Source organism: Balaenoptera musculus, chromosome 2, assembly GCF_009873245.2.
Source record: "Balaenoptera musculus isolate JJ_BM4_2016_0621 chromosome 2, mBalMus1.pri.v3, whole genome shotgun sequence".
NCBI lineage: Eukaryota > Metazoa > Chordata > Mammalia > Artiodactyla > Balaenopteridae > Balaenoptera > Balaenoptera musculus.
Window position 1 is genome coordinate 60,046,356 of NC_045786.1, and position 27,945 is coordinate 60,074,300.

A 27,945-nucleotide genomic window follows, 5' to 3' on the forward strand; every position below is an offset into this window, starting at 1 on the left:
GACTGGGAACCATTAATAAGTCTTGCACCACCATGCACACAATTGTCATTAAGTTCTCCTTCCCCCCATTTGCCACAGGACTGTGGCTTTTACACTTTCTAATATTTTCCTTCACGTCATCACTCACTTTTGCATCCCTTCCTTTTCTAGAACCCTGGGTGTGGCCAAGGCCTTCAGCACAGCCTGGCTTCCTTGACTTAGCATCTGGCTTCCTCCCTGACTCCAGCTTCTCAAGTCTCCCATCTGTTCTGCACATACCACGCAGCTGATCTTTACTGCACTCCATACTCACCATGTGGCTCCCCTGCTGTACAGCTCCGACTTCAGCACATGGAGTCTAAGATCCCATCCAGGTATCCCACATCGAGCACGTGGCAGTGCATCTCCACCTTTGCCTGTACTCTGACTACGCTGGCCCTCCAGTGAGCACCAGCCTGAGTGCCACTCCCTCCAAAGGGCCCACCCTGGCTGCTTCTCAATTCTGAACCACGGCACTCAGAGAGTCTGTGCCACACAGTCTCACTTTTGATTTTCTCTGTCACTTGTTTTAATTGTTTTAAAGCCTTGAGTCTTCTTCCCATAAGACCATAAGCTCCTTGAGATCAGAGACCTCAAAGGCTTATAGGGAGCACCCAGGGATACTCAGAAGTCATCTTCCTCTATTAGCTCCTGACAAGAAAAGCAAACCATTTCTACCCCAAAGGCCTTGATGGAAATCTCCAGATGCTCCTGCCAAGTCATTCTTAAGAACTTCTGGATAAAGGGCAGAGGGAACCCTTTTAAAAATGTATGTATTTGTGGCTTTTGTGGTGGATAATATATTCATCTGGCTCAAAACTTAAAATGAAGTCAGCCTCCCACCTTTGTTTCTCAGCCACCCAGTTCCCCCACTGAGAGGCAATGACTGGATTCTTATTTATTTTTCAATAAGTATTCCAGCAAATATAAGCCAATACGAATAGATCCTCCTTTTCTCCCCTCATTTTTTTAATATACAAGCTAACATGCAATACACATTGTTCTCCATCTTGCATTTTGTTTAACAATGTATCTCAGACATCATCCTGTATCAGGCCTAGAGAACGTCCTCACTCTTTGTCTTGTGGCTGTGTGGTGTTCCAGTGCAGGGATGACCCTGATTTATTTAACCAACCTTCAGTTGTTAGATGGGGAGAGTGTTTCCAGTCTTTTACTACCATATGCAATGCTGCAAAGAATAGCCTTGTTCAGACTTAATGTCATATATGTGAGTGTATCTGTGGGACAAATCCCTAGAAGTAGAATTGCTGGGTCAAAAGGTAAGGTGAATACGTAATTTTGATTGTTCTCCAAAGAGGTTGTATCATTTTACACTCCGACAAGCAAAGTATGAGGGTGCGATTTCCTAACACCCTTACCAACCTAGTAAGTGAAAACTTTCATTTCAGTGTAGTTTGATTTACACCACTCTCCTCGTGAATGCGGTTGAATAGCTTTTATAGTCGTGTGAGTGTGTGTGTGTGTGTGTGTGTGTGTGTGTGTATGTGGACTCTGTTTTTATCCTCTGCTCACTTTTCTTTTGTGTTCTTTGCCTTCTTCTAATCAATGTAGAGGAACTCTTTGTGTATTAAGGGATTTAGCCCTTTGTTATATGACCTGTAGATAATTTCCCCAGTTTGTTGTCTTTTGACCTTGCCTTTGGGCTGTTGCTAGGTAGAACTGTTTATTTTTCTATAGTCAAATTTATCGATCTTTGCTTTTATGGCTCCTAGGTTGGGTGCCTGGCTCAGAAACGAGCAAGACACCCCCCAACCCCCCAAATACACACAAACACACACACACAAAGCTTTAAAAAATTCTGTCAGTACAAAAAGCTTAGAATGACTTGCCAGGTTTTGTGAGGAACAGGACAACTCCTGCCCTCCAGGAGATCCCAGTTTTAGGGAGACATAAACTGACTATTGCAATTCCATGGTATAATAAATAAGAGGGGGCAAAATGGGAGCCTGGGCTAGGACCACCTAATCCAGCCTGAGTTGGCCAGGCAGGGCTTTCCAAAGGCAGTGGCACCCAGGTATATCCGGAGGCATGCGTAGGAGGCAGCCAGGGGAAGAATCGTCTTCCAGTAAAAGCGGCAGCATGTGCAAAGGCAAGAAGCAACAGGGCTCGGTCAAAGTTGTCCAGTCCAGCAAGAAGACAAGGAGCCCTGCAGGGTTGGTGTGTGGTAAGGGATGGAGCTAGGAAAGTAGACAGGGGCCAGATTACGGAGGGCCAAGAGGATACTGCCCCGAAGTCAGGGCCTTACCCTGAGGCAGTGGGGAGGTGGCAGGGGGACACATCAGCCATGTGGAGGAAGAGCTGGAGACGATCCAGTGTGGAGGCTGGGCCCTGGCTCTAAGGCTTCCGCCTCTTGCCCAGCAGCAGCCACGGCAGCCTAGAGGCTCCAGGCTGCCAAACAAGAGTGAGAATTTCAGACCCAAATGTTCTGTTCTGTCAAACTTCCAGAATTCTATAAAAATCATCAGGGAAGCTAGCACCTTCTCTGAGAAACATTTCTACCCAAGATGATGACAACTACAAGAGCTCTGATTTCTACCGGGGAAGGCGGTGGTTATCACTCCCACCTCAGCACCCCGCTGGCAGATGGGGCCAGGTAAGTGCAGCTCAGACACTAATTGCCCTCTCCTCAGCTTCAGCCTGGCTCAGGAAATAGCTGGCCTCTTCAGGACCCACCCATTCATCCAGACCCGCATTCAGAATGGGCAACAGGATGCGGGACTGCCGTGATGGAGTGGTGGACCTCAGCTGGCCCATGTCCATGGGGACATCTCTTTCCTTCTAGCCAACAAGTCTCAGTCCCACTATGAGCAGCCAGAGACAGGCCTACGAACTTCTCTGCTCCTGTGACTTTTTAAAACAGGCATTTTGCAGCAGGTCTCCTGAGCAACTGTCCTCGCTAAAGTGCCCAGCACAGAGCCTCGCACACAGCAAGCACTCAGCAGCAGTTTCTGTTAAAACTGGAAGCCTCACCATTCATTAGGAGGTTGCTGAGGGAAAGGAAGGGCGATGTGGACAGAAGGAGGAAAGTTGGAAACCACTTAAACAGAACTTTGGGATTGCCTCTGGATTTCAGTTATCCAGGCCCTCACCACGCCCGACCCCCAAACCAGCCAAAGAAGTTGGTTCTTGATGCTACCATTTTAGTTATATTTTCTTTAGTGCCCTAACACGGTTTTATCCCAAAGGATCACTTGATTAAGTCAAGTGCTATAGAGATAAAGGCTCTTAGAGGCTGCTGGAGGCTTGGTTCCAGCCAGCAGGCTTCCTGGGCCCTTCTAAGGCACCTCTATCCCCCAGTGGTCCGAGGGCATGCAAGGGGTACCCACTCACCCCGGCCTGGAAGGCAAGAGGGCAGGAAGGCAGCCCCAACCTCAGCTCCAAACAGTCAAACAAGCCCCAACCCACAGCAGCCATCAAACAGCAGTAGGTCAAAGGCAGGGTAGCGGAGGGTTTCTAGGGCAGAGCATGTGTCTCTCTGGAGCCTACTTAGCCCTCCATGTGTGCCACTGTGGGGGCAGGAGGAGGTACAGACACCAAGGTCCCCATCTCAGGCACAGAAAAGCTGATGAGGACGACACCAGGAAGCAAGGGGCCTGGGTTCCAGGTCAGGTTCCAACCCTGCTGGCTATGTGCCTGTCACTTGTATAAAGTGCATGTCAGCTTAGGGTTGGGGATTTTATTTTTCCCAGAATGAGACAGTCTATTTCAGTAAACGTTAGAAAAGCTCACTGGTATGAATACATATCTAGCTTTAACTTCCATTTTATTTGACACTTATTATGTGAGAGGTAGTAGGGTAGGCATTTTGCACACATTATCTCATTTAATCCTCTCAACAACTCCACGAGGAAAGTGAGGGTCAGAAAGGCTGAGCCCTGAGCCCCAGTCCCACTGCTAGTATGCGGCCGAGCTGGGATTTGAACCAGGGACCGTCTGGCTTCCGAACCCTTTGCCCTTACCCGCCATACGATATGGGAACTAAGGAGTGTCGGTCAGTTGCCAGCCTAGACCCTTCCCCGGCCCCGGATCTCTAAGACCACAGAGAGGCTCTAAAGGAAGGACAGAGTCTCCCAAAGAGTCACTTTTCTTTATTCTCAGTACCCCCGATCTCACAGCACGGTCTGTGGGAAATCTCAGGGTCTTGCCAACTCGCAGTCTTCCTTGCACCCCACCAAGAAGCTGAAGCTCCAAAGGTCTGGGCATCTCCAGCTGTGGCTCTTTCTAAAAGCAGTTCCTGGGCACAACGTTGGATTGAGGTTTCTCGGTCATTCCTAAGTCCCCTTCCCAGAGCACAGGAACAATACAGCAGCTTGCTCCCCTGGCTTGCTGTGCCCATCCCAGGGAAAGGTGGGGAGGAACTCCAGAAAGCGGGTGTCTCTTGGTTGAAAGAAGTTGGGACCTGGGTCTTTGGTCTAGTTTAACCTGGGGCAGGTCAGGCTCCTGGGGAGGTTCCCGAGCAGGCCCAGGCCAGACCACTACTCAGCAAATGCGGAAGTCTTCACCATATTTTGCCAAAGTCCACCTTCTTCACCGACTTGGCCTGAAAACACCTGAGTTCAGAGGGACATGCGTGACAGAAATCCCCGGGTTCAATTCTGCTGGAAGCCACCGTGCTGGGAGAGGACTTCTTTCACTTTGTCCACAATGGTGCCCACCTCAGCCATGGCCCCCAGACCTAGGGAGCAGAGTTCGGCTACGACCCTGCAGACTGAGGCAGGGGACCATCCCCCACCCACCCTCACCCACTGCTCCCCGAGTGTCCCACCCAGAGCCCAGTGCCTGAGAAGGCCAGGACCAGGCCTGAGCCAGACCCAGCAAGTCCCTTCTGAGACACCCCCAGGACAGGCCCCAGGAATAGTTACAGCAGCCATCTTGAACTGTATGGGCTGCATGCCAGGGAGGGTACCAGGCAGTTTACCTAACAACTCTGAGAGACAGGAATTACCATTTCCGTTTCCCAGATGAGAAAGCTGAGCTGGAGGTCACAACAGGCTAGGATCTGAAGCTGAGCCCTGCCACGGCCCCAGGCTGTGGGAATGAGCTGCGAGCCTGGCCAGACACCCACCTTGGTCTCCACAGACCAGCTTCTTGGCCACACAGGGGATCTCGACATAGCCGAAGGCCTTGAGCTGGCCCACCTGCTGCTCGGTGACGGGGTGCTCCCACATGGCGGTGTTCATCGCCGGGCAGAAGAGCAGGGGCTTGCTGCGGTCCCAGGCCCGGATGACACAGGTCTGTGAGAAAGGTGGGGGGTGCCTGCTGCTCTGCCTGCCAGCCCTCCCCAGCCTTCCCAAATCCTACCCACCGCTTCTGGGCCACAGCCAGCTGAGGACTTGGGATGACTGGGAGCCACTGTCTGAAGGGAGCTGTCTCATATACTTTGGGGGTGGGGCTGTGTCTCCTGGTCCCTCTCACCTCCCCAGAGGCTCTGTCACAGGGCCCTACACACAGGTGCTCTACCAACGCTAGCAATGGCCTAGCCACCTCCAAGCAGACCTCCCTTTCTGTGCAGAAAGGGCTCCCTCTGCCCAAGCCTCTGTCTTCCTCACAGTCAGCCACACCTCACAGACTGAAGCAACCCTGGGAAGCAGGGGGCAGGCCTGTGGTTCCCACAAAGCTAAGGACCAGACTGCCCAGCAGGTGGGCTCATCGATCCTGACACCAGCTCTACTTGAGGCCAACTAAAGCTTGGCCATGAAAACAACATCTTCCACATGACAAAACCCTCTCCCACGTGTTGTCTCATGAACCCTCACTGCGACCCTATAAAGAAGTTGCTGTCCCATTTCACGGAGGGGAAGCTGTACTTCCCGGAGGTGAGCCATTACCCAAGGACACACCAGACGATGATCCAGGGCAAGGCTTTGCACACCGCCCATGTCATCCTCCACTGCATCGTGCATCCTCACTACCTCCCGATGTCCAGGCCATCCCACCAAGTCACATACCAGAGCAGCTATGAAAAGGACAGACCAGCTCACAGAGTCTTTAGCACTGTGAGCTTTGCAATCACATGGACCTGGGTTCAAATCTTGCTGTGCTATCTGCTGTTACTAGCCATGAGAACTTGAACAAGTTCTTTCATGCCGGGAGTATCAGCTTCCTCTCTGCAAAAGCCCTCTCACTGGGTGGTCGTGAGGGCAGAGGGTGAGAATACTTATAAAGCTCTTTGCACAAGGCCTGGCACAAAGTACAGGCTCCAGAAATAGTAGCTCCTGTTATTATTACAGGCATAGGCTCCCTGGGCCAGGGGCTGCCTCGGGGAGAAATAAGCTCTGGGGCCCGCAGGAGTGTGTTCCCCTGGGCTCTGACTGCTTCAGGCGCCTCCGCCTGGGCTGTGGGCCCCTCAGGGAGCCAGCGGCTGGCACACCCCTTCCCTGAAGTGGAGCCTGTCTGCAAAAAGAGGGGGAGTCCAGAGAACAATGCCACGAACAGGCCAGGGAAAATGCCTGCCCTCCTCAGTGCCCCTGCCCTCTCCTGGGGACAGGAAGGAAGTGGGTCAGCACACAGCCTCAGGATCTGGGGGCTTGCGTCATCCCAGACACAGCATTTGTTTCCCACCAAATCCTCGCAATGAGGCAACCTGGCTATGTGTGGACAGTTTCAGTCCACACTTCCTCTTGGCCCTGTGCCACCTGCTGCTTTTGCAGAAGCCATGAGCATACCTAGAAGAGCCCCTTGACTGCATGTGGGGTGGGTGTTGGCAGGGCTGGGGTTCTCAATGACCTCAAAGGAAGGCACACCAACCAGAGCAGAAACTCAACACCTCCATGCCCCACACCTCTCTAGCTTTTCCCACCTCATCTCAAAACTCAGCACTTCCTGGACAAACCACAGCTCCTCCAAACCTTCCAGCAGCAGGAGGGCTGAAAGGAGGCATCAGTTCCCATAGTCACTTCTGTTTGGCCAATGTTGTGTGTAGCACCTCAGGCTCTGCCCCTGGGAATCCGCTTGGGTGGAGAGAAGGCCTGGATCCGGGTCAGGAGACCAGCTGCCAGCTATACTGGTGACCCAGGGAAGTCACCTCCTCTTTCTGGATCTGCTTGGTTATTTAGCACAAAGAAGGGCTAGAGCCTGAGTGGGCCAGGGGGCAGACAGAGATGCACATCACCCAGGCCAAGGGCCCTGAGACTGGGAACACAGGTTCATACCTAGCACACTGCTCTAATGGCACCCCAAGTTCTGGACACTGGAAAGGGAGACGATCTGAAGGAGGGAGGAAGCAGGGCAAGCTTCTTTTGGGGAATATAAGGAAAAAACATCTTTTGAGAGAGCACAGAGCCACAGACCATGATGACAGCAGTGTAAGATTTGCAGTTCGTTGAAATACTTGCACCTTCAAGGGAAAGCTTTGAGGCAAAGGGCCTCAGGGCTGGTCCTGGGAACATATTCCACTGCTCAGCCAACTCCGTAGGAGGGAACCCCAAAGATTTCAGGGAGTGGTGGCAGCTTTGAAGAAAAGAGGGAAGCAGAGCTTTCAGGAGTAAGGAAGGAGCCCTCAGAGAAGTGGCCCAGGCCGGGGCTTAGCTCCTAGAGGTCGGCGTGCTTTGTCACATCAGCTGGCTACTGACCGACCAGTGGGAAGCCTGGAGATTTGGTGAGATGGTGCTGGTTACACACAACGCTGACGCACTTAGATGAAAGTGGCCAGGAGCCTGACCTGCTCCGCCGTCCTGTCAGCCAGGCACTAGCCCCACCAGGAAGCCTTCTTGATAACACTGCTCCTAGGCCTGCCCTCCTCTGCACTCCCCCACCCCTGCTCCTGCCACACAGTCTGTGTGTTGCTCTTCTTCTGATCACCTGTGCTCTATTTCAAATGATGCTTAAATCACTAGCAGCTTCTTCGAGAAGTTCCTTAAGCACCAATCCACAAGCATACGAGGAGACTAACCTCCTATCTAACCCCTAAAACCTTGACCCAGCTTCGTTAGTCACTTCATTTACTTTGGCTGTTAGCCAAAGTAAAATTACTGATTGCCTCATACATACAATAAGCATTTACTGAATGCCTACTACATGCCCAGTACTGTGCAAGGCGGTGACTCCATTGTCAAAGGACTGACTGTACCACACACCAGAGCATACTCCAAAAACCCTCTCCTTCCAGACTGTCAGCTCCCTGTGTCCTGTGTGTCCCTCCACACGGGGCCTGAAACATGGCAAGTTAAAGTTCAGTGGATGAGGGAAGAGGGATGATAAGGGAGAGGGAGGGGGATCACACCCAGTCTTCCCAGGATGATCATGTAAACAAAGGCTCTTTAAGGACAACAGCTCCCTGGAGGTCTCTCAGGCCTAAGACAATCTGCACTCGGTACAGCTGGACTTCTCTTCCTCTCCTCCACCTTGGGCCTCTCGTCTTTTCTCCTTTCTTCCCCTTTAAGCTTTCCATAATATACAGGAAAACCACATCTCAGCTTTGTGGCTAAAGCTACAGGAGAGATAAGTGTGCCTGAGAGATCCATGCGGAAGTAAACGCTCTTATCCGATTACCCATGTGGATATCCAGGTCCTGGTGGGAAGGCAGAGCTAAGGTGGGCAGGCAACGGGGCTGGGCAGGGAGACCAGCAGAAGAGCATGTTGAGGGCAGCCCATGAACTACGGACAAAGAAAGAGGAGCTGAGCATCGAGGGGCAGGTGAGAGGTGGACACCCTCAGAGGGCACCCGCAAGTCGAGTCAACCCATCAGGACCAGGCCTTCTATCCACTTGCTGGAGCACAGGTGAGGCCAGGTGGAGGGTTGTCCAGGGGACTGTGTTCCGAGCGAACAGGCCCACCATAAAGGGATTCCAAGGTGAGAACAGAAGCAGTCTGCAGCTCAGCAAACTGGGAGTGAGGCCCAGGGAGGGAGGAGGGCCCAGTGAGTCACTCACAAGCAAGTTGTCACAGATGCCACTGGCCACCTTTCCCAGCGTGTTGGCATCGAGAGGAGCTACCAGCATGAGGTCTGCCCACCTCCGCAGGTCAATGTGGAGAACCGGGTCGGATCGGCACTTCCACATCTGGCAGAAGGAAGGAAGCGGGGTCACCGGGCCGGCCATTCTCTCAGTGTGGAGGGAGGAGCGGCAGGTGGGGTGAGGGCCAACACAGACCAGGTACACTAAATCAGGAACCCAAGGGAGACCACCTGAGCGACCCCCGCCCAAGTTCACTGCCACCCCTCTTGCAGCTAAGCTGGTGAACATTGGCTGTGGAGCCAACAGCCTGAGAGAAACCAGGCCTGAGGAAACAAACGCCCCTTGTCTCTCTGAGCTATTCCCTTTATGGTTTGGTTTTCAAGAGAACTGACATCTGGCAGGGAACTCCTGGCCTGTCTGCTTGAGGCGGATGCTTGGGTTGTCCAAGCCAGTGGAAAGGCTCTGGGCGGTGAGAAATGGAGGGGGCGGGGTGGGGAAGACGGGCCAGCCAGAAATGTTCTAGGCTGAGAATGTTTAAAAATGCCTGGCAGGGCACCCCTGTGAGGCCCACACTCGATGTCTAGTGAATTGGCCAGTGCCCGCCCCTCTGCAGGAGAGCAAAAGCAGAGCCCGGCAGTCGTGGGAAGTGAGGCGCTCTCCACAGCCCCGACGCTGGGAGCCGCGTGGACAAGGGCGGTGGGAACAGAGCTCCTCTGTGGTTTCATCAGCCCAGATAAGTACAAGGACACTCAACCTCAGGCACAGGGCCAAAGCTGAGGTCTGCCTGAGGTGGGAGGAGACTGCGGGCCTCCTTCAGGCCAGAGCTAGACAGATGTTTTCCTCATCGCCTCTGCCCAGGGAGCCCTGACCGCTGACTTGAGCCTGGCCTGTCTGCTCCGGCCACCAGAACCATAGGCTGCAGGGAGGACGGTCCTGTCCTATTGGTACAAACACGATGGAACTCAGCCCTGGGGCCCCCAGCACTGACCTCCCATTCATCAGCGTCGCTGTAGAGGGTGACAGGAACATCCTGGGGACTGTAGAAATGCTTGGCTCTCTCAGTTGTGACCACTGCTACTTCCAGCTGTCACCAAGAAAAAGTGGAGTGGGGGTGGAGAAGGAAAGAGAAACTTACCAGAGCCACCGGCCTGGAGGCCACACAGGGCCAGGCCAGCAAGAGCTTTCCTCACAGCCTGGCTGTGGAGAGGACTTCTCCCTCAGAGGCAGCGAGCCCCATGTTTGCATAGCTACTTCCGCTGTCACCCGAAGGTCAGGCCTCACCAGGTGCAGCCGTTTCACTTCCCTATCTGAGGGGCTGCCGAGGAATGAGTCACCAACTGCCCAGCGTACATAAAGCTGCAGGCTCCTGCCGCTCAGGCAGAGACAGACAGGAAGGGAAATTAGGGCAAGAGGGACACGCAGGCCATGGCAGGCAGGAGGGGCCGCCCCAAGGAGCCTCGCAGGTCCTGAGCTCTGGGCCACACCGCAGATCTGCCCTCTGCAGGCAAGGCACTGGGGAGCTGGGGTCCTGCATGTGGTGTCTGCAGCCATGGCCCAGCGAGAAAGCAGGCAGAGTCCCTTGCCGTACTTCTAGGAACAAGGCTTCGTGGGCTCTGGCTGCAGACAGGCTCCAGGAAAAGCAAACCTGTGTGCCCTACACTCATGGGGCAAGAGTGATATTTACCTTCACACTACTCATTTAGCAGATAAATTAATAACGCAAACAAGAGGGATGGTTAAGGTGCTTAACAGAACAGAAATAGCACATGATAGGGTGACCAGCACTAGACCAGTTCCCATCGTTTGTAAAACGAGATGTCAGACTGACAAGCATGCAGATTAAAGGGGCCCAGAAGAGGTGGCTGGGAGGGGAGGGGTGTAGGAAATCACATCTTTGGGGGACATTTATCCAGGAGGGAAAAAAGTCAAGGGTGACAAGGACAGAATCATCAACTACCCAGAGCAAGGGTCATGGGTGGCAGTGTCTGGGCTAGATGTGCTATTTGACCTGCATGGGGTTACAAACTTTTTTTAAATTTTTTGCTGTGCCACGCAACATGTGGTACCTTAGTTCCCCGATCAGGGATCGAACCTGCGCACCCTGCAGTGGAAGCACGGAGTCTTAGCCACTGGACCACAAGGCAAGCCCCGGGTTATAAACATTTTTAAGCCAAAATATACAAATTGGGAGATTTCACACAGAAAATCCAATTTCCTGGCTCCTTTTAAAAAACTGAGTGCTCTGGCACTGCCGGGCCCACATTCCTGCTTGATAATGACTTGGTGGGACTTGGTGGGGCTGCCTCTTTGGATGCGCCGTGTCCATGCCATTTCAACCTAGTCCCTGCCCCTCCCTATCATCTCACCAAGGCTCCCTCTCCTCATTTGTTTCCTGCCTTTTGTGGGTTGTCAGACACTGTTCTGCACAGTACCTAGGAGTAAAGCTGGAACCAGGGAGAAGAAATCTCAGAGAGGCAGACTGCAGAAGAACTTCAGAAGGTCTGGTGCTCCCAGCTCTGCTAAAGAGCTCTCAGATTTGTCCATTCTCCCGTTCACTCCCCCTTGGAACCTACCATCCCCCAAACTTGCACAAAACCTGAGGGACCTTTTTAATGGTCGTTTAAACCAAACTCCTGCTGAGCAGGGGAGTCCCTTCTAGGATAGCCCTGAACGAGCCTGGTCCAGTTCTGAACAAGATGGCAAATGAACAGGGCTGCTGTCCCTCCACGGAACCCAGCCCTGAAGACGTCACAGGACCAGCACAGGTAGGGAGAGCAGAGAAAGGCAGGATGGTGCTGAGACTCTTAAGACACAAGACAGTAATGACGTAAGGTGTGGGGCATAGTAAGTTAGAAGTAACCACAAGAAGAAGAATATATAACTTTCGAACCAGCAGAAGAAAATTCAATCTACACAAAAAAGGATAGGGAAAGGAAAAAAAAAAAAAAAAGCAGAGAGAACACATGATAAGTGGAAAGCATTAAATAAGATGGAAGAAGTAAGTCCTAATAGAATAGCAATTATAGTAATTATATAATTGGCTAAACTCCCTGATCAAAATTCAGACTCTCATACTGGATGTTTTAAAATCCATCAATCACATCAAAATGTGTCTGAAAAGACACATTTAAGACAAAAAGATATATAAAGCTTAAATAAAAGAATAAACTTTCAGTTAAATAAAGTGGATTAAACTCTACTCCCTCTCAAAAGCCCACTGAAATAAAAGTAAAGGGATTTTTTTAAAGGTATGAATCACCAGAACAAAGAGAAGAGGACAAAAACATAAACAAAAACCCAGCAGTTAAGATATGTCAACACATAAGATATGGAAGTGGAAGGAAGCATTAACAGATCAGATTAGATCAGACAGGATCAGATTTTTTTTTTTTAATGAACATTCAGGGAACAAAAAAGAACTCTTGGAAATTAAAATTACAAATAGTCAAATAAAAAATTCAGTATAAGTTTAGAAGAAATTTTCCAAAAAGTAGAAGAGAAAGATAAAGAGATGGATAATACTATTAAAAAAAGATGAGGTGGTCCAGTGGTTAAGACTCCATGCTTCCACTGAAGGGGGCGAGGGTTTGATCCCGGGTTGGGGAACTAAGATCCCACATGCCGCATGGCACAGCCCAAAAGAAAAAAAAAAAAGGACTTCCCTGGTGGTGCAGTGGTTAAGAATCCACCTGCCAGTGCAGGGGACACGGGTTCAAGCCCTGGTCCGGGAAGATTCCACATGCCACGGAGCAACTAAGCCCGTGCGCCACAACTACGGAGCCTGCGCTCTAGAGCCCGCGAGCCACAACTACTGAGCCCAAGTACCACAACTACTGAAGCCCATGCGCCTAATGCCCGTGCTCTGCAACAAGAGAAGCCACCCAATGAGAAGCCTGCGAACCGCAACGAAGAGTAGCCCCCACTCGCCGCAACTAGAGAAAGCCCGCGTGCAGCAACAAAGACCTAAGGCAGCCAAAAGTAAAAATAAGTAAATTAAAAAAAAAAAAAAAAAAGATGAGATCAGAAGACCAACTCAAGAGGTCCAAAATCTGACTAATAATGAGTTCCTGAAAGGGAGAACAGAAAAATAGAGGGGTGAAAATTACAAAAGAAATAAAATGAAATTTCCCCAAACTGAAGAACTCAGAGGTAGGAGCCATCTCTTCTGCCTGTAGAGCTCTGAGAAGGTGGCAACCTGTTAGGCTCAGGGAACCTGAAGTCTCACGTCCCTGGCACCCACTGAGTGTAAGTCAATGGAGCCTGAGCCCACATCAGCTTTCCTGGAAGCCACATCCTCCTACTGAAGTATATGGGGTTTGCAATCAGCAAAACCTCACAAGTTCTTTTCACCCATGTTGCTACTAAACCACAAGCCCCAAACTGTACTTGCATTGTTACTTTCCCAAATGCAGTCCCTCACATTTCCCTGGTGAATTCCACCTTTCCAGAGTTGGCCCAGTGTTTGCTCAGTCTATGTAAAGAGCTCCAAAAATCTCAATCCTGTTCCTCCTGGCCTGTTCTCAGCCAGTATCACCATCAGTAGCCCCAAGACACAAATCCAAATGATGAAAAGAACAAGGTCAAGAGCAGAGCCCTTCGCCAAGGTCCACAGGTTGGGGGGCTGGGATGGGAAAGAATCAAGAATGAACCCTTTCCAAGTAGGATCTTTCCCTGATTATAAACATGCTGATAACATTACCAGGTGGTCCAGGGGGATGTCCTAAGATTCCATCAAAGGCCTCACCAAATCCAAAAATACTTTGTCCAATATCCAAAATAAAATAAAATAAAATTGATATGGCTTGTCCCCAGTGAGCCCAATCAAACCTCAGTAACAACCATTTTCTAAGTGCTTTTCTAAGGGCTCACAAGCTTTCGCTAATTTGTGGAGCCTACCTCTTCCGCCTTTTTGATAAGTGGACATTAGTCATCTCCAGCCTCTAGCCCCTCTGCTGTTTCCCACACATCCTGTAGGTCACCAACCGCAACCTCAGCACCCCAGGACAGAACTTGCCAAGTTCAGGAGATGAATCACCCAACTTGGGTTCAAGTCTCTTCTACCACCATTTGTCCTTTTTTGAACTCAAAAGAAAAAAATGGAAGCAAAGTGGACTCAAGAGTTCCTGCCATTTCTTTCTGTCCCCCTACTAATATTATACCATTGGCCTCCAGGACCAGGCATTGTTCCATTGCTCTTTTTCTAAATATATGTAACAGCCCTCTTGGTCATTCTGAGTTTCACTGCAAGCTTCAGCTCACTCTGGTGATCTCTGGACCATATTCTACCTTTATCTTTGGTTATATGTCCTCCTTTCCATTTAACTGCTTTCCAGTCTCCTTCAACAGACGGCTTCCCAGGTAGCCATATCAGTTTCTGGTCACTGCCTTCTTTTCCTTAAGAGGACTACTTTCTTTCATTTCTAAGCGCTTCCTGACCATCCTGAACAATTTGCCACTTAAGATCACCCCAGTTCATCCTCTCTCTATTCTGAAATTTGGAAAGCTGCTTCCTGAAGATCGAGTTCCCCTGCTCTCCCCAACTCCCAAACGACCTGCAAGTTCTCAAAGTGAGGATTGTGCCTAGGACCAGCCTTCAGAAACATTCCCAGTTTGGTGATGGCCCTGTTCAGGGGCTCCCTCCTCTCTCTCAGCTCTACCCTTTCCTTCCCTCTACATCTCCCTCATAGTCTCCCCCTGGTTCCCGGGGAGTTCCAACCAGGGGTCCAAGTAGGCCTCCCACCCTGGTCCATAGCTGCAGCTTGAGATCTTCCCTTTAAGCTCTTCCCCTAGTCTCTCAATCTATCCCTCTCTGGCTACCCTCCCAGGTTACACTGTCATTGTTAGGGAGCTTCTTGGTGTCAATGTCTTTCCTAAAGAGTAATGTGAAGAGTATGTAGTGAGCCCATCCTTCCCAATGTCCCTCCCTTGACCCCTATCAAGCAGCCACCTCTCCTTGGCAGTGACCCTGACCCCAGTGTTGTCTGGCAGGCCCAGGCTAGTTTTTCTGGTTTTAGAGGTATGTCACTTGATCTGATTCTTCAGCTCTGTGGGCTTTGTTCTTTCATTTTTATTCACTCTGTAAAAAGGTCCTGGGAGCCAAGAGCTAGGCCCTGGGTTGGCACACATTAAAAAAAAGAAGGCATGTTGTGTTACCTTCTGAGATACTAAATAACTTGGACTAGTCACTCATTCACCCTGACCTTTCCCTCAGCAAATGCTAAGGAGTCTTGGCAGAGCAGAAAACTCCTGAGGACAGGAACCCTCCTTGGCTTTCTCTTACACCCTCCTGGGTCATCGTAGAAGCGGGGCTGGACATTAAAATAATCTCTCACCCACATCAGAGGTCCTGAAAGGCAGCTCTGTGCTTGGCCCCCTGGCGAGACCCCTGCCAACAGTTTTTATGTCTTAATATTTTTAACCTGAACTTCTGTGTGATGTGACCAAGGCTTGGCCAGACCCTATTACATAAGCTGCCTGCATTTTGCTTAGCATTTATAGAGATTCCTTCCTGAAACCAGTTGGCAAGTCTGGTGTTCCTTTCTCTGTTGAAAATACATCAGCAATCCCATCTGGGGCTCCTGGGGAGTCAGGGAGGGGAAATGGAAAACAGAATTTGGGGCAATACTTCCATTTTTACTTTTAGGCCCCTGGTCTGGCCCAGGCTGCTTCTGGGGCAGATATCAAAGGGATCTGTGGAGAAGCACTTTCACAGCCACAGGATGAGATAAATCCCATGGCTTGAATGTCCACCTCCAACCTCATCTCTGGCCTCTATCCATTACAACCATGAGCCAGTAGCACCCTCTCCTCAAGTATGACCACCAAAATGACATTGTCCAGTGTTCCCTAGGAGGCAAAGCTGCCCCCGTTGAGAACCGCTACTCTACAGAATCATCCAATAGAACTCTCTGCAGTGAAGGAGACACGTGACACCTGTGCTGTCCAGTATGGCAGCCTCTAGCCACATGTTGCTATTGAGCACTTGAGGTGTGGTTGCTGTGACAAAGGAACTGAACTTTTGGCTTTATTTAATTTTAATAATTTACATTTAAATTTGAATGTGGCTAGTGGCTACCGTGTTAGATAGCACAGCTCTGGCATATACAAGTAAAGAAGAGCCCCAGCTGGAACCCCCAGCTCAGTGGCTAGAAAAGAGCAGGTGTTTCTAGTAGGGCATGTGATGGTGGCTCCACAGGAGACTGATGAGGACTCTAAAGAGGAAACACCAGCTATGACTTAACCTGGCACAAGGCAAGGAACCCAGAGTTTTAGTGGCTTAGTCCTCTGGGCTGATACACACAGCAGAAGACCCTGACATTGGGCCTCCCAGTGTTGACACTGGTAGTGCCCGGGGCCTGGGGGCCAGCCAAGAAGCTGGCATGACCCTGAGCATGGGGGTGGCGGGCATACTCTAGAAAAAAGGACTCCGGGTGCCGTCAGCACATGGGGTTGGGGGGGAGGGGAAGCTGTGGAGGAGGTGGCCTCATTAAATCCCCGAGGGAGTTCCGGTTGGCTGAGTGGGTGTCCCAATGGTTCACAATGATGTCTCCACTTGACAAACATTTACTGAGCCTACTACACACATGGGAGCCAGAGCTGGTAAGAGCTCAGTGTGTCTGTCTAACAAGTGGGTGGGGTATATATGACCCCTGACTATAAAGCAAGACAGACCAGGCAGGAGTCCACAACTGCCTGGGGATTCTCAGCCTCATGGCCGTGTTTAGGTGGACTAGAGAATGCCCATAATCTGAGCTCAAGTCCACTTGCTGATGGTAGTCAGGAAACCAGCCTTGAGCCCCAGTTCTGCCAGCCCACTGGCTGGAGGAATCTCTGGCGAATTCTTCCTCTCTGGCCTGGTTTCTCCTCCGGAGCCATGAGCCATCTGGACCACAGGGCCTCCAGGGACCCCTCCAGCTCACTGCACCTCCCAGCCCTCTTGTGACCCTTGTCCTTTCCCACCAGGCTCTGCCACCAAACCGGCCTCCTGGGGGAGCTGGTATTCTAGTCGCATGGCCCATCCTGCCATTCAAGCAGGGCATAGCTGCCAATCCCTCCCCAACTAGAGAAATTTCTGAAGAATGAAACTAGAGAAGCAGACTGCAGAGGCTCTCCATAGGGACGCTATTCTAGAGTAGCAGGGAAGGACCCGGGGTGCAAGAGCCCTCGGCCCAGGGCTGGCTGCCTCCAACCAGTGGCCTGCAGAGGTCACTCCCTAGGAGAGCAGGCCAGGGAAGGATGGGGCTAGCCAAGCCAGCACAGGTCCAGAAAAATGCCTCAGAGTGCTACTGCTGAGTAGACTAGTTTCCAAAGCAGGACCACAGAGCAGGCAGGTGGCCCCTGCCTGGAAAGAAAGAAAAACCTCAAACCAGGCCATGTTTCTCCTGCTCTCCTTTCCTCAGTGAGCATTATTAAAAAAAAAAAAAGGCATAAAATTACAAAGAACATTCCATGATATCCCCACTAAAAGCCCCACTGACTTTAAAAAATAAAATAAAATAAAATAAGATAAGGGGACTTCCCTGGTGGCGCAGTGGTTAAGAATCCACCTGCCAGTGAAGGGGACATGGGTTCGATCCCTGGTCCGGGAAGATCCCACATGCCACAGAGCAACTAGGCCCGTGTGCCGCAACTACTGAAGCCCATGCGCCTAGAGCCCGTGCTCCACAACAAGAGAAGCCATCGCAGTGAGAAGCCCGCGCACCGCAATGAACAGTAGCCCTCGCTCGCCACAACTAGAGAAAGCCCGTGCACAGCAACGAAGACCCAATGCAGCCAAAAATAAATAAATAAATTTATTTTAAAATAAAATTAAAAAATAAAACAAAATAAGTACACAGAGAGGTTAGAAAATCAAAATTGAACAGAATGACACAAAATGCAAGTCTCCCTTCCTGCCCCCATGTCTCCACAAGGGTAACTATCTCCAGGGGGAAGATCACAGGCAGTAACTTTGATATGTGAACACACAAAAGGAATCATACTATATGCCAGCAGTTGGCAAACCTTTTCTATAAAGGGCCAGATACTAGTTTAGGCTTTGTCACACTACTATACTCTGTAGTAGCAAGACTGTAGCCATAGGCAATACTTAAATGAATGGGTGTGGATGTGTTCCAATAAAATGTTACAGACACTAAAACCTGAATTTTATATAATTTTATATGTCACAAAATAATCTGCTTTTGATTTTTTTCAACCATTTAAAAATGTCAATAGTTTACATATGTATGGTTCACAGGCCATACAAAAACAGACAACAAGAATTTGGCCTGTGGGCCACACTTTACTAACTTCAGCACCTTGCTCATTTCACTTATATCTTGAAGACTGTCCCATATCAGCACACAAGATCCACCCATTCTTCTGAACTGCTGCCTCGGAATCCATGAAGAGGCTGAACCACAACTGCACCACAGCTCTATTGTTGGATATTTTGTTTGTTTCAGTTTTCTTTTAAAATTATAAACAGTGCTAAAATGAACATGCTTGTACATCTGGTGAACTTTTGTACCCTATAGCAGCGGTCCCCAACCTTTTTTGGCACCAGGGACTGGTTTCATGGAAGACAATTTTTCTGCTGGTCGGGGTGGGGGTGGGGGGGGGCGGGGAGAATGGCTCAGGCAGTAATTCGAGCGATGGCGAGAGGCAGGCAGATGAAGCTTCGCTCGGTCGCCCGCCACTCACCTCTTGCTGTGCGGCCCGGTTCCTAACAGGCTGCAGACCAGTATCGGTCCCTGGCCTGGGAGTTGGGGACTCCTGCCCTATAGGGTTCAATCCTATGGGTGAATCAAGGGCTGTGACCATTTTTGCTTTCTCTAGATATTGCCACAACAGTCCTCCGGAAAAGCAGAATTTACTTCATTCTGCATACGAGCAGGGCCCTCTTCCTGCACCCTTAACAGTCCTGAATGTCCTGACAGGCATTCTGGAAACAGCCTTCTCTAAGGCCAAGGCCTGCCAACTCCCTGGGTGGGAGATTTTTTCCACTTTTAGAAATCCTCTTCTGGCTCTCAGCCCTGCTGACACCTACCCGGCAAAAGCTAGAGAGGTGTTCTGTTTTCTCCTCCATAGTGAGGAGGGTACCAACCAAAGGGCAGAAACTGACTAAGCTAACTGCTCAGACGTAAGTGCCACTCAATTACATGACGATCATAGAACTGCAAAGCAGCCACAGCTCCTATACCCCAGGACCTTCTCTCAGGCTGCCTTTGGTCCTAGTCCTTTTTGTCCTCACATCTAGAATCTTCTACCACTCATGCCAGAAGAGGCCTTGGAGATGTATCATTTGGGTACCTGGCCCCCATTTTATTGCAGGCATAAGAAAACTGAGGCCATAAAAAAGACCTGATTTGCCCAGAGTTCCAGCATGAGAAGTCCTCTATGTGCAACACCTCTTTTGAGGGAGGGCTGGTCCCCACTGTCCAACTCCTCCCACCTCACACAAAGCCTCCAAGGCTTCTTTGCTGGTGGCCACACTCGCCAACTGCTGGTGAGTGAGGCAGAAAACCAAATCTACCCCTCCCCATCACTCCCCCATAGTCTCCCTGGTCTGGCTCCAGGTCAATGGTCCTCCTGGGAAGCCTGAACACACTGGTGGATCAGGAGTAATCCTGAGCCAGGTCTGCAGAATCACCCAGCTCCCCGCCGCCCATATCCCAGCTGCTTGTTTGCTAGTCAAAATCTAGGGATCCCTAAGGGAGCTCAGCAAAGCCTCAAGCATGTGAATCCATGACTTAGGCAAAGAGCAGAGAAGGACTGCTCCAAGGGACAAAGACTACTCCTGGGGGTGACCCAGAAGGGGGGCAGGGAGATCAGTACCATCAGGGAGTGTGGGGAAGAGCCAGGGGAAAGGCCACCGCCCCGGGGCCAACACAAGGCAAGCAGGGATCCCCCTTCGGTTACCAACACCTCACAAGGACTCCACTGAGCAAATCCAGGCTCTCTGGAGAGCTGTCTACCCACAGGATGAGAGGGATGCGGGCCCCTCCACATAAGCGGATGGACGGTGGCTCCACGGCTCTTCCCACATGGGCCGTCTCACCAACCCCAACACCCCACAGCACGTGTGGCTGCCCCAAAGGACACGACAACAAGGGAGAAGGAGAGGGGGACGGACAGGAAACAAACAGTGTTAAGCGCTTCCATGTGCCAGGAGCTGCGCCTAGTCGTGGGCACAAGATGGCAGTTTCATCTGTGTCCCCCTCCCCCAGCCTTGCAAACATTCCCAAGGGGATGGGTGGCAGCCATCACCTTTATTTTAAAACGAGAAAGGCAGGCTCCTAGAGGCTAAGTCAGGGAGTCCTCTCTCCTTGTCACCGCCCTTCTGGCTGCCTGACCTTCAGCTTCAACTCCAGCCAGAGACCGAGAGCCAAGTCCCATTCCACACGTGGCCTGTCCCCCACAGAGGCTGGGCTAAAAGGCCTAGGGCAGGCTGGAGAGCCTCCCTGCTTCAGGCAACCCTTTCCTCACACCCGCATAAATGCTGGCTGTGTGGGATGGCAGGAAGCGGTGGGGCTGCCATTTCCCTCTGCTCTGAGGCTGCTCATCTGTTTCCTGGGATAGGACTCCCTGCCCCCACCTACCCCAAGTCCGGAAATTCACTTGCTCTGGGGCTATGGGAAAAGGGAACTGCATGGCTCCCTCCCTCCCCAGAGGGCGGTGGCAGAGGCTGTTGCTGCAGCAACGCTTCCAGGCCTCCCGCCCTCAAGGCTCCAGCTGGCCGGCTCCTACCAACGGCTCTGGGCACATGAGCAGGGGGCAGGCCGAAGGCGTTACTGCCCCAAAGCACCAGTGCCCAGCCTCAGAGCAGCCACAACACTCTCCTCCCTTCCCTCTTCTGGCCTGACTGGCATCCCTGGCTGCCTGCAGGCTGGGGTGAGGGGGTGACTTTCTGGGTATAAGTTTGTGGAAAGTTAAAAAAAAAAAAAAAAAAAAAAGCAGCTTTCCCGCCCTTGCCTGTGACTCCCGACATAGTCATCTGCAAGTGAGCACTGCTCCCTGCTGGACACTTAGGGTACACCCGCCTGCGCCACCAAGTTAGGTGCTATGCAGATACAAGCAAGGAAAAAAGCACAGCCTGGGCCTCAACGACTTAACACTCCACAAAACTAGTGTCTGACAACACAGGCAGCGTCAAAGATAACCTATGGTTCCACAGCTTGGTCAAGATTCTCTTCTTAACCAAACTTTAGTCAGGCCCCTTTGAGCCACTTTTTCAACTAGGCCTGTCTTCGGGTTTCGTCCTCCAGAGCAAGATTCCTGCTAAGTTGGTTTAGCCAGAATCCCCTACCCTCGATATCTGATCAGCCTGGATATCTCATCAGGCTCCTCATGCTCCAGCAGCCCCCAGATCACCCTGGGCTGCCTTCAGCAAGAATCCGGTCAGGACAGTTTTGCCAAAATCTCCCTTACCCCTGATGTTTCCTCTTAGTAATTTTCCATACACACACACACACACACACACACACACACACACACACACACACACACTGCTCCTTGGCTACAAATCTCCACTTTTCCTTGTTGTATTCAGAATTAAACCCAGTTCTATACTGAGATCTATTTTCCCCTATTGCAATAGTTTTTCTGAATAAAACCTGTTTTTACCACTTACTTCTAGTTTTTCTTTAATACATCAAATGAGTTTTAAAAGGAAGGGAGCAAAACCACATGGGCTGAGGCAGGCCAGGAAGGCTTTTGCATGAAGTGTTTGTGGAGAATTTGAAAAGGCAGGGAAAAGTAGGCAGGGCAGCACAGCCTGGAAGGGGCTGGGCCAAAGCAAAGGCCATCAGGGTGGAGCATGGGGCAGCTGGAGAGTGGCAGACCAGTGAAGGGCCTAGGTTACCAGACGAAGAAGTGGGGTTATCACCTGCTGGCTTTCACATTTTTTAAAGCCTTGAACTTTTCCCACAAAAGAATATGCCCCAGAACCCCTACATATAAAACTGATCAAAGTTGAGGTGATCTGACCAAAGGCAGGGGGCTAAGCCCCCCACCTCCAACACACTGTGGTGGCCCCTGGGCATCTCTGAACACCGGAAGGAGCAGAGTTTGAAACCAGAGCTGCGGGCAGTGGGGAGCCCCTAAGGTTCCAGTGCATTTGGACTGACAGGACACCCATGGTGTCTAACAAGGAGGGAGGAGAGAGCTGCAATGTCCAGGATGGAGTGAAAGCAGAGGCAGGGAGCCCAAGGCAGCCAGGGGGCGCTAAGAACTTGCCGCACTTCTCCAGCCAGCTCTTCTGTCATGCTAGGACTTCAGGGAATTCAAAGCCAATGTTTGGGAACCCCAAACCTCCATTCACCATAGCGTTCCTTTCGCAGTCTCCCCTCACTCTCTGTCTACTACCTAATCTAGCTCCTGGTTATACTGTCACACTGGTCTCTGTCTCCTGCGTCCCCCGCATACCAATGCACACAGAGGACTTCCACAAACACCATGATTAAGAAAAAGAAAACCCTGTGCACTGCACAAAAACAGGCTGGCCCCAGAGCATCAGCCCTCTAATGCCCGAGGCTGTCTAGTAAGCATACTCACGCCAGGAATGTCCAAAAGCCTTGACACCAGAAGAGGCAACTTCAGGGCTGCAACACTCCCAGTGACACCCACAAGAACACGGAACTGTCTCTCCACCAAGGGTGCAGCAGCTGAACACGTGGCCCTGGGTTCCATGTGCGGTCTGGTGGCTTCAAGTCCTGGGAGCCTGCCAGAACTGGGCTCCATAAAGCTCTGCCAGGATTTAGGATCTAAAATCAGAACAGGGGGCGCCTGCTTCATTCATACATTCAACCAAAATGTATTGAGCACCCTGTATTAGACCCTGGGCCAGATGCTAGGGTTCCTGAGGGGTCAACAGTCCCAGCTTCTGGGAGCATACAGTGTGATAAGAAGGTCAGACACCCTCACCCCATGTGGGTCAGTCACAATGTAATGCGGCCAGTGCCATGAGGCTGTGCTGCCTACGAGTTACTGTCTGAGGAAGTCAGAGACCAAAAGAATAACATTCAGGTTGAGTCCTGCAGGACGAGGAAGTTTTTCAGAGAAACAAGGAAATAACTTTGCAAGAAGGAGCAATCTTGCAGAGGTGAAGAGGCCTGAAGGAGGGTGGCAGGTCTGGGGAACAGAAAGCAGCTTAGCAGTGAGGCTAAAGTGTGATGGAGGTTGCGGGGGTGGGGGGTGGCAGTGGGGTGGGCAGGAGGTAAGGCTGCAAAATCAGGTCAAGGACTAAGTGTCAAGAGCAGTGAGGGCTATGGTGCGTTTTCATTTTAGAAAGACGGTGCTGGTGAGAAGTGTGGAGGGGGTCTTGGTGGTGAAGAGACTGGAGGGGCAGACAAAGGAGCCACTGCAGTGGGCTAGGCTGGCTGAAGTGAACGGCAGGGCAGGGTAGGTTCCAGGGATGCCTTGTGGTGTAGAACCCTATGCAACAAAGGGGTTTGGGTGCTCCAGGGAGCTGAGAGATTTGCCCCTCTGTCCCTCCCTGTGGATCAGGCACTACCCTACAAATCCAAGGCCGAGAAGAGACAAGCATAAAAAGGATAAAGGCCACCCCATGAGATCAGCTGCTTGGTTTCTTCCTCTGGCCCTCAGACGTTGCTAGAAGTGAGTGTTCATAATATGGCTGATGAACACATCAAAACCTACATTCTGGCAGACTGGGCCAGCAAAACATACTCCATCAGCAACAATTACCAAGGACCAACTACATCTAGCACCGGCGAAGAAATTGTGGAAGAGACAGCCGCTGCCTTTAGGGAATCTGTGGATGAATTGAGAAGACAGGAGTCACACCTGAAATCACTTGAGATGGGTCCTTCTCTGGGATGCACCTTTTTGGTGATCACTGATTCAATCTGTACATCAGTTTCCTTGCCTTTCCCTCTCCACTTTCCCATGACCACCAACACCCCCAGCAAGCTCCCTGAATGTGTGACCCGGTCTAAACACCAACTGCCAGACAGGTATTGGGCCTGTAGTAGGTCCTGAATATCTGCCGAATGAGTAATAAACTGTACCCTCTGAAGCAGAGTGGGGCAGAGAACAGAAGCCTGGCCTATGAATCAGGAGCCCTGGGCCCTGTCCATGGTTGTGCTCCTGACCTGGTATGTGACCTTGGCTCAGGGTCATTCCCTCCCTGGACATGTCTCTTCATCTGAAAAATGCAAAGATAGGACCAGGTGATCTCTGAAGCTCCTTCCATCAGAAACCTTCTGAGTCAATGCATGAAAGACAGAGGTAAGGGACTCTCTCTACAAGGGGGTCCTGGGAGATGTACTCAAAAAGGGTAGAATCAACAAGGGGAAGGGAGACCAAGGCAGACCCCGAGGAGGAAGTCCAGTGAGTCACCCAATGGCTATCTATGTGGCTGCACACCCATAAGGGCTCCCTCTTCACTCCACAGGCCCCTTGGCTCCTTAGGGCCTCTTTGCCCATTTTTTGCCTTCAAGACTCAGGCACATAACCACATGAGCCGAGGATCATGTTTGGGTCTATTATTCCATTCCTACCTGGAAGGGTCTCCGAGGGGCCCAGACCCTTCTCAACAAGCGTTAAGCACAGGCCAGTTCCCTAGAACAGAACTTCCCCCAAAGTTCCATTTGCCAGCGATCTCAATCTCTACTCTACGTCAGGGCCTCAGCCAGGGCCATGCTTGCGCAGAGCAGAACTGAGTCTACACTAGGGCCTGGAGAGCCCTGTTAGCAACTGACAAGGTCTAGAGGGCCTATCAGCCAGCTTCCCAGAACTAATCAGTGTGCTAGTGAGCACCCACAGTAGGTGACAGAGGCACATTCTGGACTCTCCAGGGAAACCCGCCTGCCAAATCCCAAACCTTGACCCTGTCCTACCCCAGCCAACTGGTGCAAGGACATGGAGATTCCTGCAAAACCAGAAGCTGAATTTAAGACCTCCTCCAGGGAACTCCCCGGTGGTCCAGTGGTTAGGACTCGGCCCTCTCACTGCCGAGCGCCCAGGTTCAACCCCTGGTCAGGGAACTAAGATCCCACAAGCTGTGTGGTGCAACAAAAACAAAAAACAAAAAAATTTAAAAATTAAAAAAATAAAAATAAAACCTCCTCCACATCAAATTGATATCATTCCTAGGGAATAGGTTACTGAAAGCAATCAGTTAAACTTGGGGCAGGAATCCATGCTGGTGACTTCAGCTGCTTCCCCATAGCAGGTGGTACAGCCCAAGATTTACTACTTAGCCTGCTGAGCGATCTTTGTTAAGGACCAAAGCCTACCTATCTTTCTAGAAGAGGGGTGGGGGTGGGGGATATGTACTTGAGGATCAGAAAGTGGAAAATTTAACCAACATCTGAAAGCAAGGTCAAATCAGTTCAATCTGACAGTCCCATGTAGGGTGACAGTTGGCAGGAGTTCTTTCTTTTTTTTTTTAACATGTATTTATTTATTTTTAATTTAATTCTTTTTTTGTTTTGGCCATGCCACGTGGCATACGGGACCTTAGTTCCCTGACCAGGGACAGAACCTGGGCCCACTGCATTGGGAGTGCGGAGCCTAATCCACTGCACCTCCAGGGAAGTCCCTTTTTTTTTTTAATATTTATTTATTTGGTTGCACTGGGTCTTAGTTGCAGCAGGCGGGCTCCTTAATTGCAGCACGTGGGCTCCTTAGTTGTGGCAAGTGAACTCTTAGTTGTGGCATGCATGTGGGATCTAGTTCCCTGACCAGGGATCGAACCCGGGACCCCTGCATTGGGAGCGCGGAGCCTAATCCACTGCACCTCCAGGGAAGTCCCAGCAGTTCTTTATGTTTACTCTCAAAAAAAGATCAAATCCCAAACCAGTAAGTCTATTACCCTACCCAGTCCCTGTTAGAACAATCTATTTGCACAGCCAAGGTAGCTGTAGACAGCACCTCATTTTCCTGAGCTCTGCTCTACTCATAGGAACTCTTGAGCAGCAGAAAGAGTTGGCAGGCAGAGGTTATAGGGCTGAAGGCTGTGATTACTGAGCCTCAAGCTCCCAGGGCACCAGCCATGCAGGTAGCCACATGCATACAGTCACAGCCAGAAAAATGACAGCTTCTCTGTCCTTTAGAAAGACAAGGCCAGACAGAGTAAAGAGCCTCAGCTGTGGCAGACTTGTGATGTGTTAAGTCTCCTTCTCTGATGAGTTTAATTAGGGCAGAGTTAAGTAAAAGTTTCAGTAATACTTGCCAGTCACAATATGGGCAAGTGTGCAGCCAGGGCAGGACCAGGGCTAAAAAAAAAGCCAGACGGGGTATGAGCCCAGCACAGCACAGGAATGATGAGGAACTGGGGCCTAGGAAAAAGCAGAACCAAATTTGGGTGGGTGGGCAGGGATCCAGGATCCATTAAGAGCTTGAATCCTTTAGCCTGACGTCAAAGTTCCTACTACTGGCACCAAGAGTCTGCTCTGGCCTCATCTCCCACCAGTCAATACAACTCTGCCCCAGTAATAATGAAACACCTATAGTTCCCCATAGTGGCACTCTTCCCCCAAACCCAGTCATTACAAGGAGTCACGTGGCCACAGGGGCACTTTAAACCCCTTCCTCCAAGGAAAGGCAAGGAACTCTTCAGGGAGAGCTCAAGGTCTTGACATTCTGCTAAGACTCTTCTTCTCTCAGGACGTCTCTGGCAGACCAGTGGTTAAGACGCTGAGCTTTGAATGCAAGGGGCTCAGGTTCGATCCCTGGTTGGGGAGCTAAGATCCCATGTGCTGCCAGTGCGGCCAAGAAAATTAAAAACAAAAAACAAACAAAGAGAAAGACTGCTTTTCTCTCAAACCAGAAGCAGGCATACTTCCAGAGTCTGCTACTCCTGGAATCCCGTTAGGCACCCCTCCTCAAGGCCACATGTTGGGGATATATAGATATATATTACATTCACACGCGGTGGCTACTAGTGAGGGAGTGACTGAGAACTGCCACCTCTCAGTCACTGGGAGAGATGTGGAAAAGTCCTGCCCCAAGATACCCACCACTTCCCCAGCTTGGAAATCTCCCCTGCCTATTACCTGGCACAGGCCTCCAATGCTTCAAAGTACAGCACGAAGTTTTTCTCTAACAAAATTTGGCCTCACTTTCATTTTTAATGCCATTCGGCACTTTTAGGTGGAGCCAGGGGACAACTGCAATATCCCAGGGCTTTCCTTTTTCTATTTTACCAACTTGTAAAATACAGTTTGTACTTTGTGCCATCCCCATTCCTTTCTGGAGGCAGGCTCATGGATTTTGTTTTTGTTTCTTTAAGGCAAGAGGTTAAGTATGGGTAACCGATAGGACCACCTTTCAAACTAGATTAAATGGTACTGGTTAATTGCAGAGCAGCACAAAGCCGGGATGGGAGCGTGTATATATATATATATATATATATATATATATATATATATATATATATATATATATATATATATATATATATATATATATAAATGCCCCACTTCAGGATGGAGACGGGAAGGGGTCCATAGCGCTCCGGCCCCACAGGTTCCACAGGCCCTACACACACACACACACACACACACACACACACACACAGCCGCAGACCCGCAGCGGCAAGCAAAGCTTCTCGGGCACCGATAGGAGGGGGAGGACACACACACACACGCGCGCGCGCGCACACACACACACACAGTGAGGTCACACACAGAGCCAACGACCCAAAATCGCGAATGAAGCTTTTCCAGCCTCCCTCCTGCCCCACCGCGAGAAACCAGCCTCCAGAGGGCCCCCCACACTCCTCACCCGCGTCAGGCGCGTCTCGGGGCAGCTCCCATATATCGCGGTACCTCGGTCGCCCCTCCCACAGATTCTGACTGGCACGCAACGCTACCACAGTCGCCGGCAGCCTCCGCGACTGCGCAGACTTCTGGGAGTTGCAGTCAACTTCTCAGCCTTCTGGGAATTGTAGTCCATTCCGGGGAGTCCTGTCGGGAACACCAGCTCCCAAGTTCTTGGTATTTCCTGTGCTCATCTGGGCCTGGCCGATTGTCTGACCTACTTACCCCCGCCCCAGCCCCACCCC

General features: G+C 50.9%; 1 protein-coding gene across 3 annotated transcripts; it reads right to left on the reverse strand.

Moving 5' to 3' along the window:
- Positions 1–4,112: 4,112 nt before the first annotated feature.
- On the reverse strand, positions 4,113–27,735 carry PPCDC (phosphopantothenoylcysteine decarboxylase). 3 transcript variants are annotated; one of them, XM_036845186.1, is made up of 6 exons: positions 27,666–27,728; positions 22,470–22,678; positions 9,922–10,017; positions 8,910–9,038; positions 5,105–5,273; positions 4,113–4,714 (listed from the first exon to the last, which is right to left on the reverse strand). In XM_036845186.1, exons 2-6 carry the CDS (start codon positions 22,653–22,655, stop codon positions 4,629–4,631), a joined length of 666 nt encoding a protein of 221 aa, XP_036701081.1. In that variant the 5' UTR covers positions 22,656–22,678; positions 27,666–27,728; the 3' UTR covers positions 4,113–4,628. The 3 variants fall into 3 exon arrangements, with proteins under 3 accessions (XP_036701081.1, XP_036701082.1, XP_036701083.1); XM_036845187.1 differs by having other exon boundaries at positions 4,113–4,589; positions 27,666–27,719; XM_036845188.1 differs by lacking the exon at positions 22,470–22,678 and having other exon boundaries at positions 27,666–27,735.
- Between the last annotated feature and the right edge of the window lie 210 nt (positions 27,736–27,945).

Coding starts and splice junctions, on each gene's coding strand:
- PPCDC (XM_036845186.1), bottom strand. CDS start 22,655: ATGGAGCCCAGTTCTGGCAGGCTCCCAGGACTTGAAGCCACCAGACCG. Junction 9,039..9,921: donor GCGACGCTGATGAATGGGAG/GTCAGTGCTGGG, acceptor TCCTTCTGCCAG/ATGTGGAAGTGCCGATCCGA. Junction 5,274..8,909: donor GCATCTGTGACAACTTGCTT/GTGAGTGACTCA, acceptor CCTTTCTCACAG/ACCTGTGTCATCCGGGCCTG.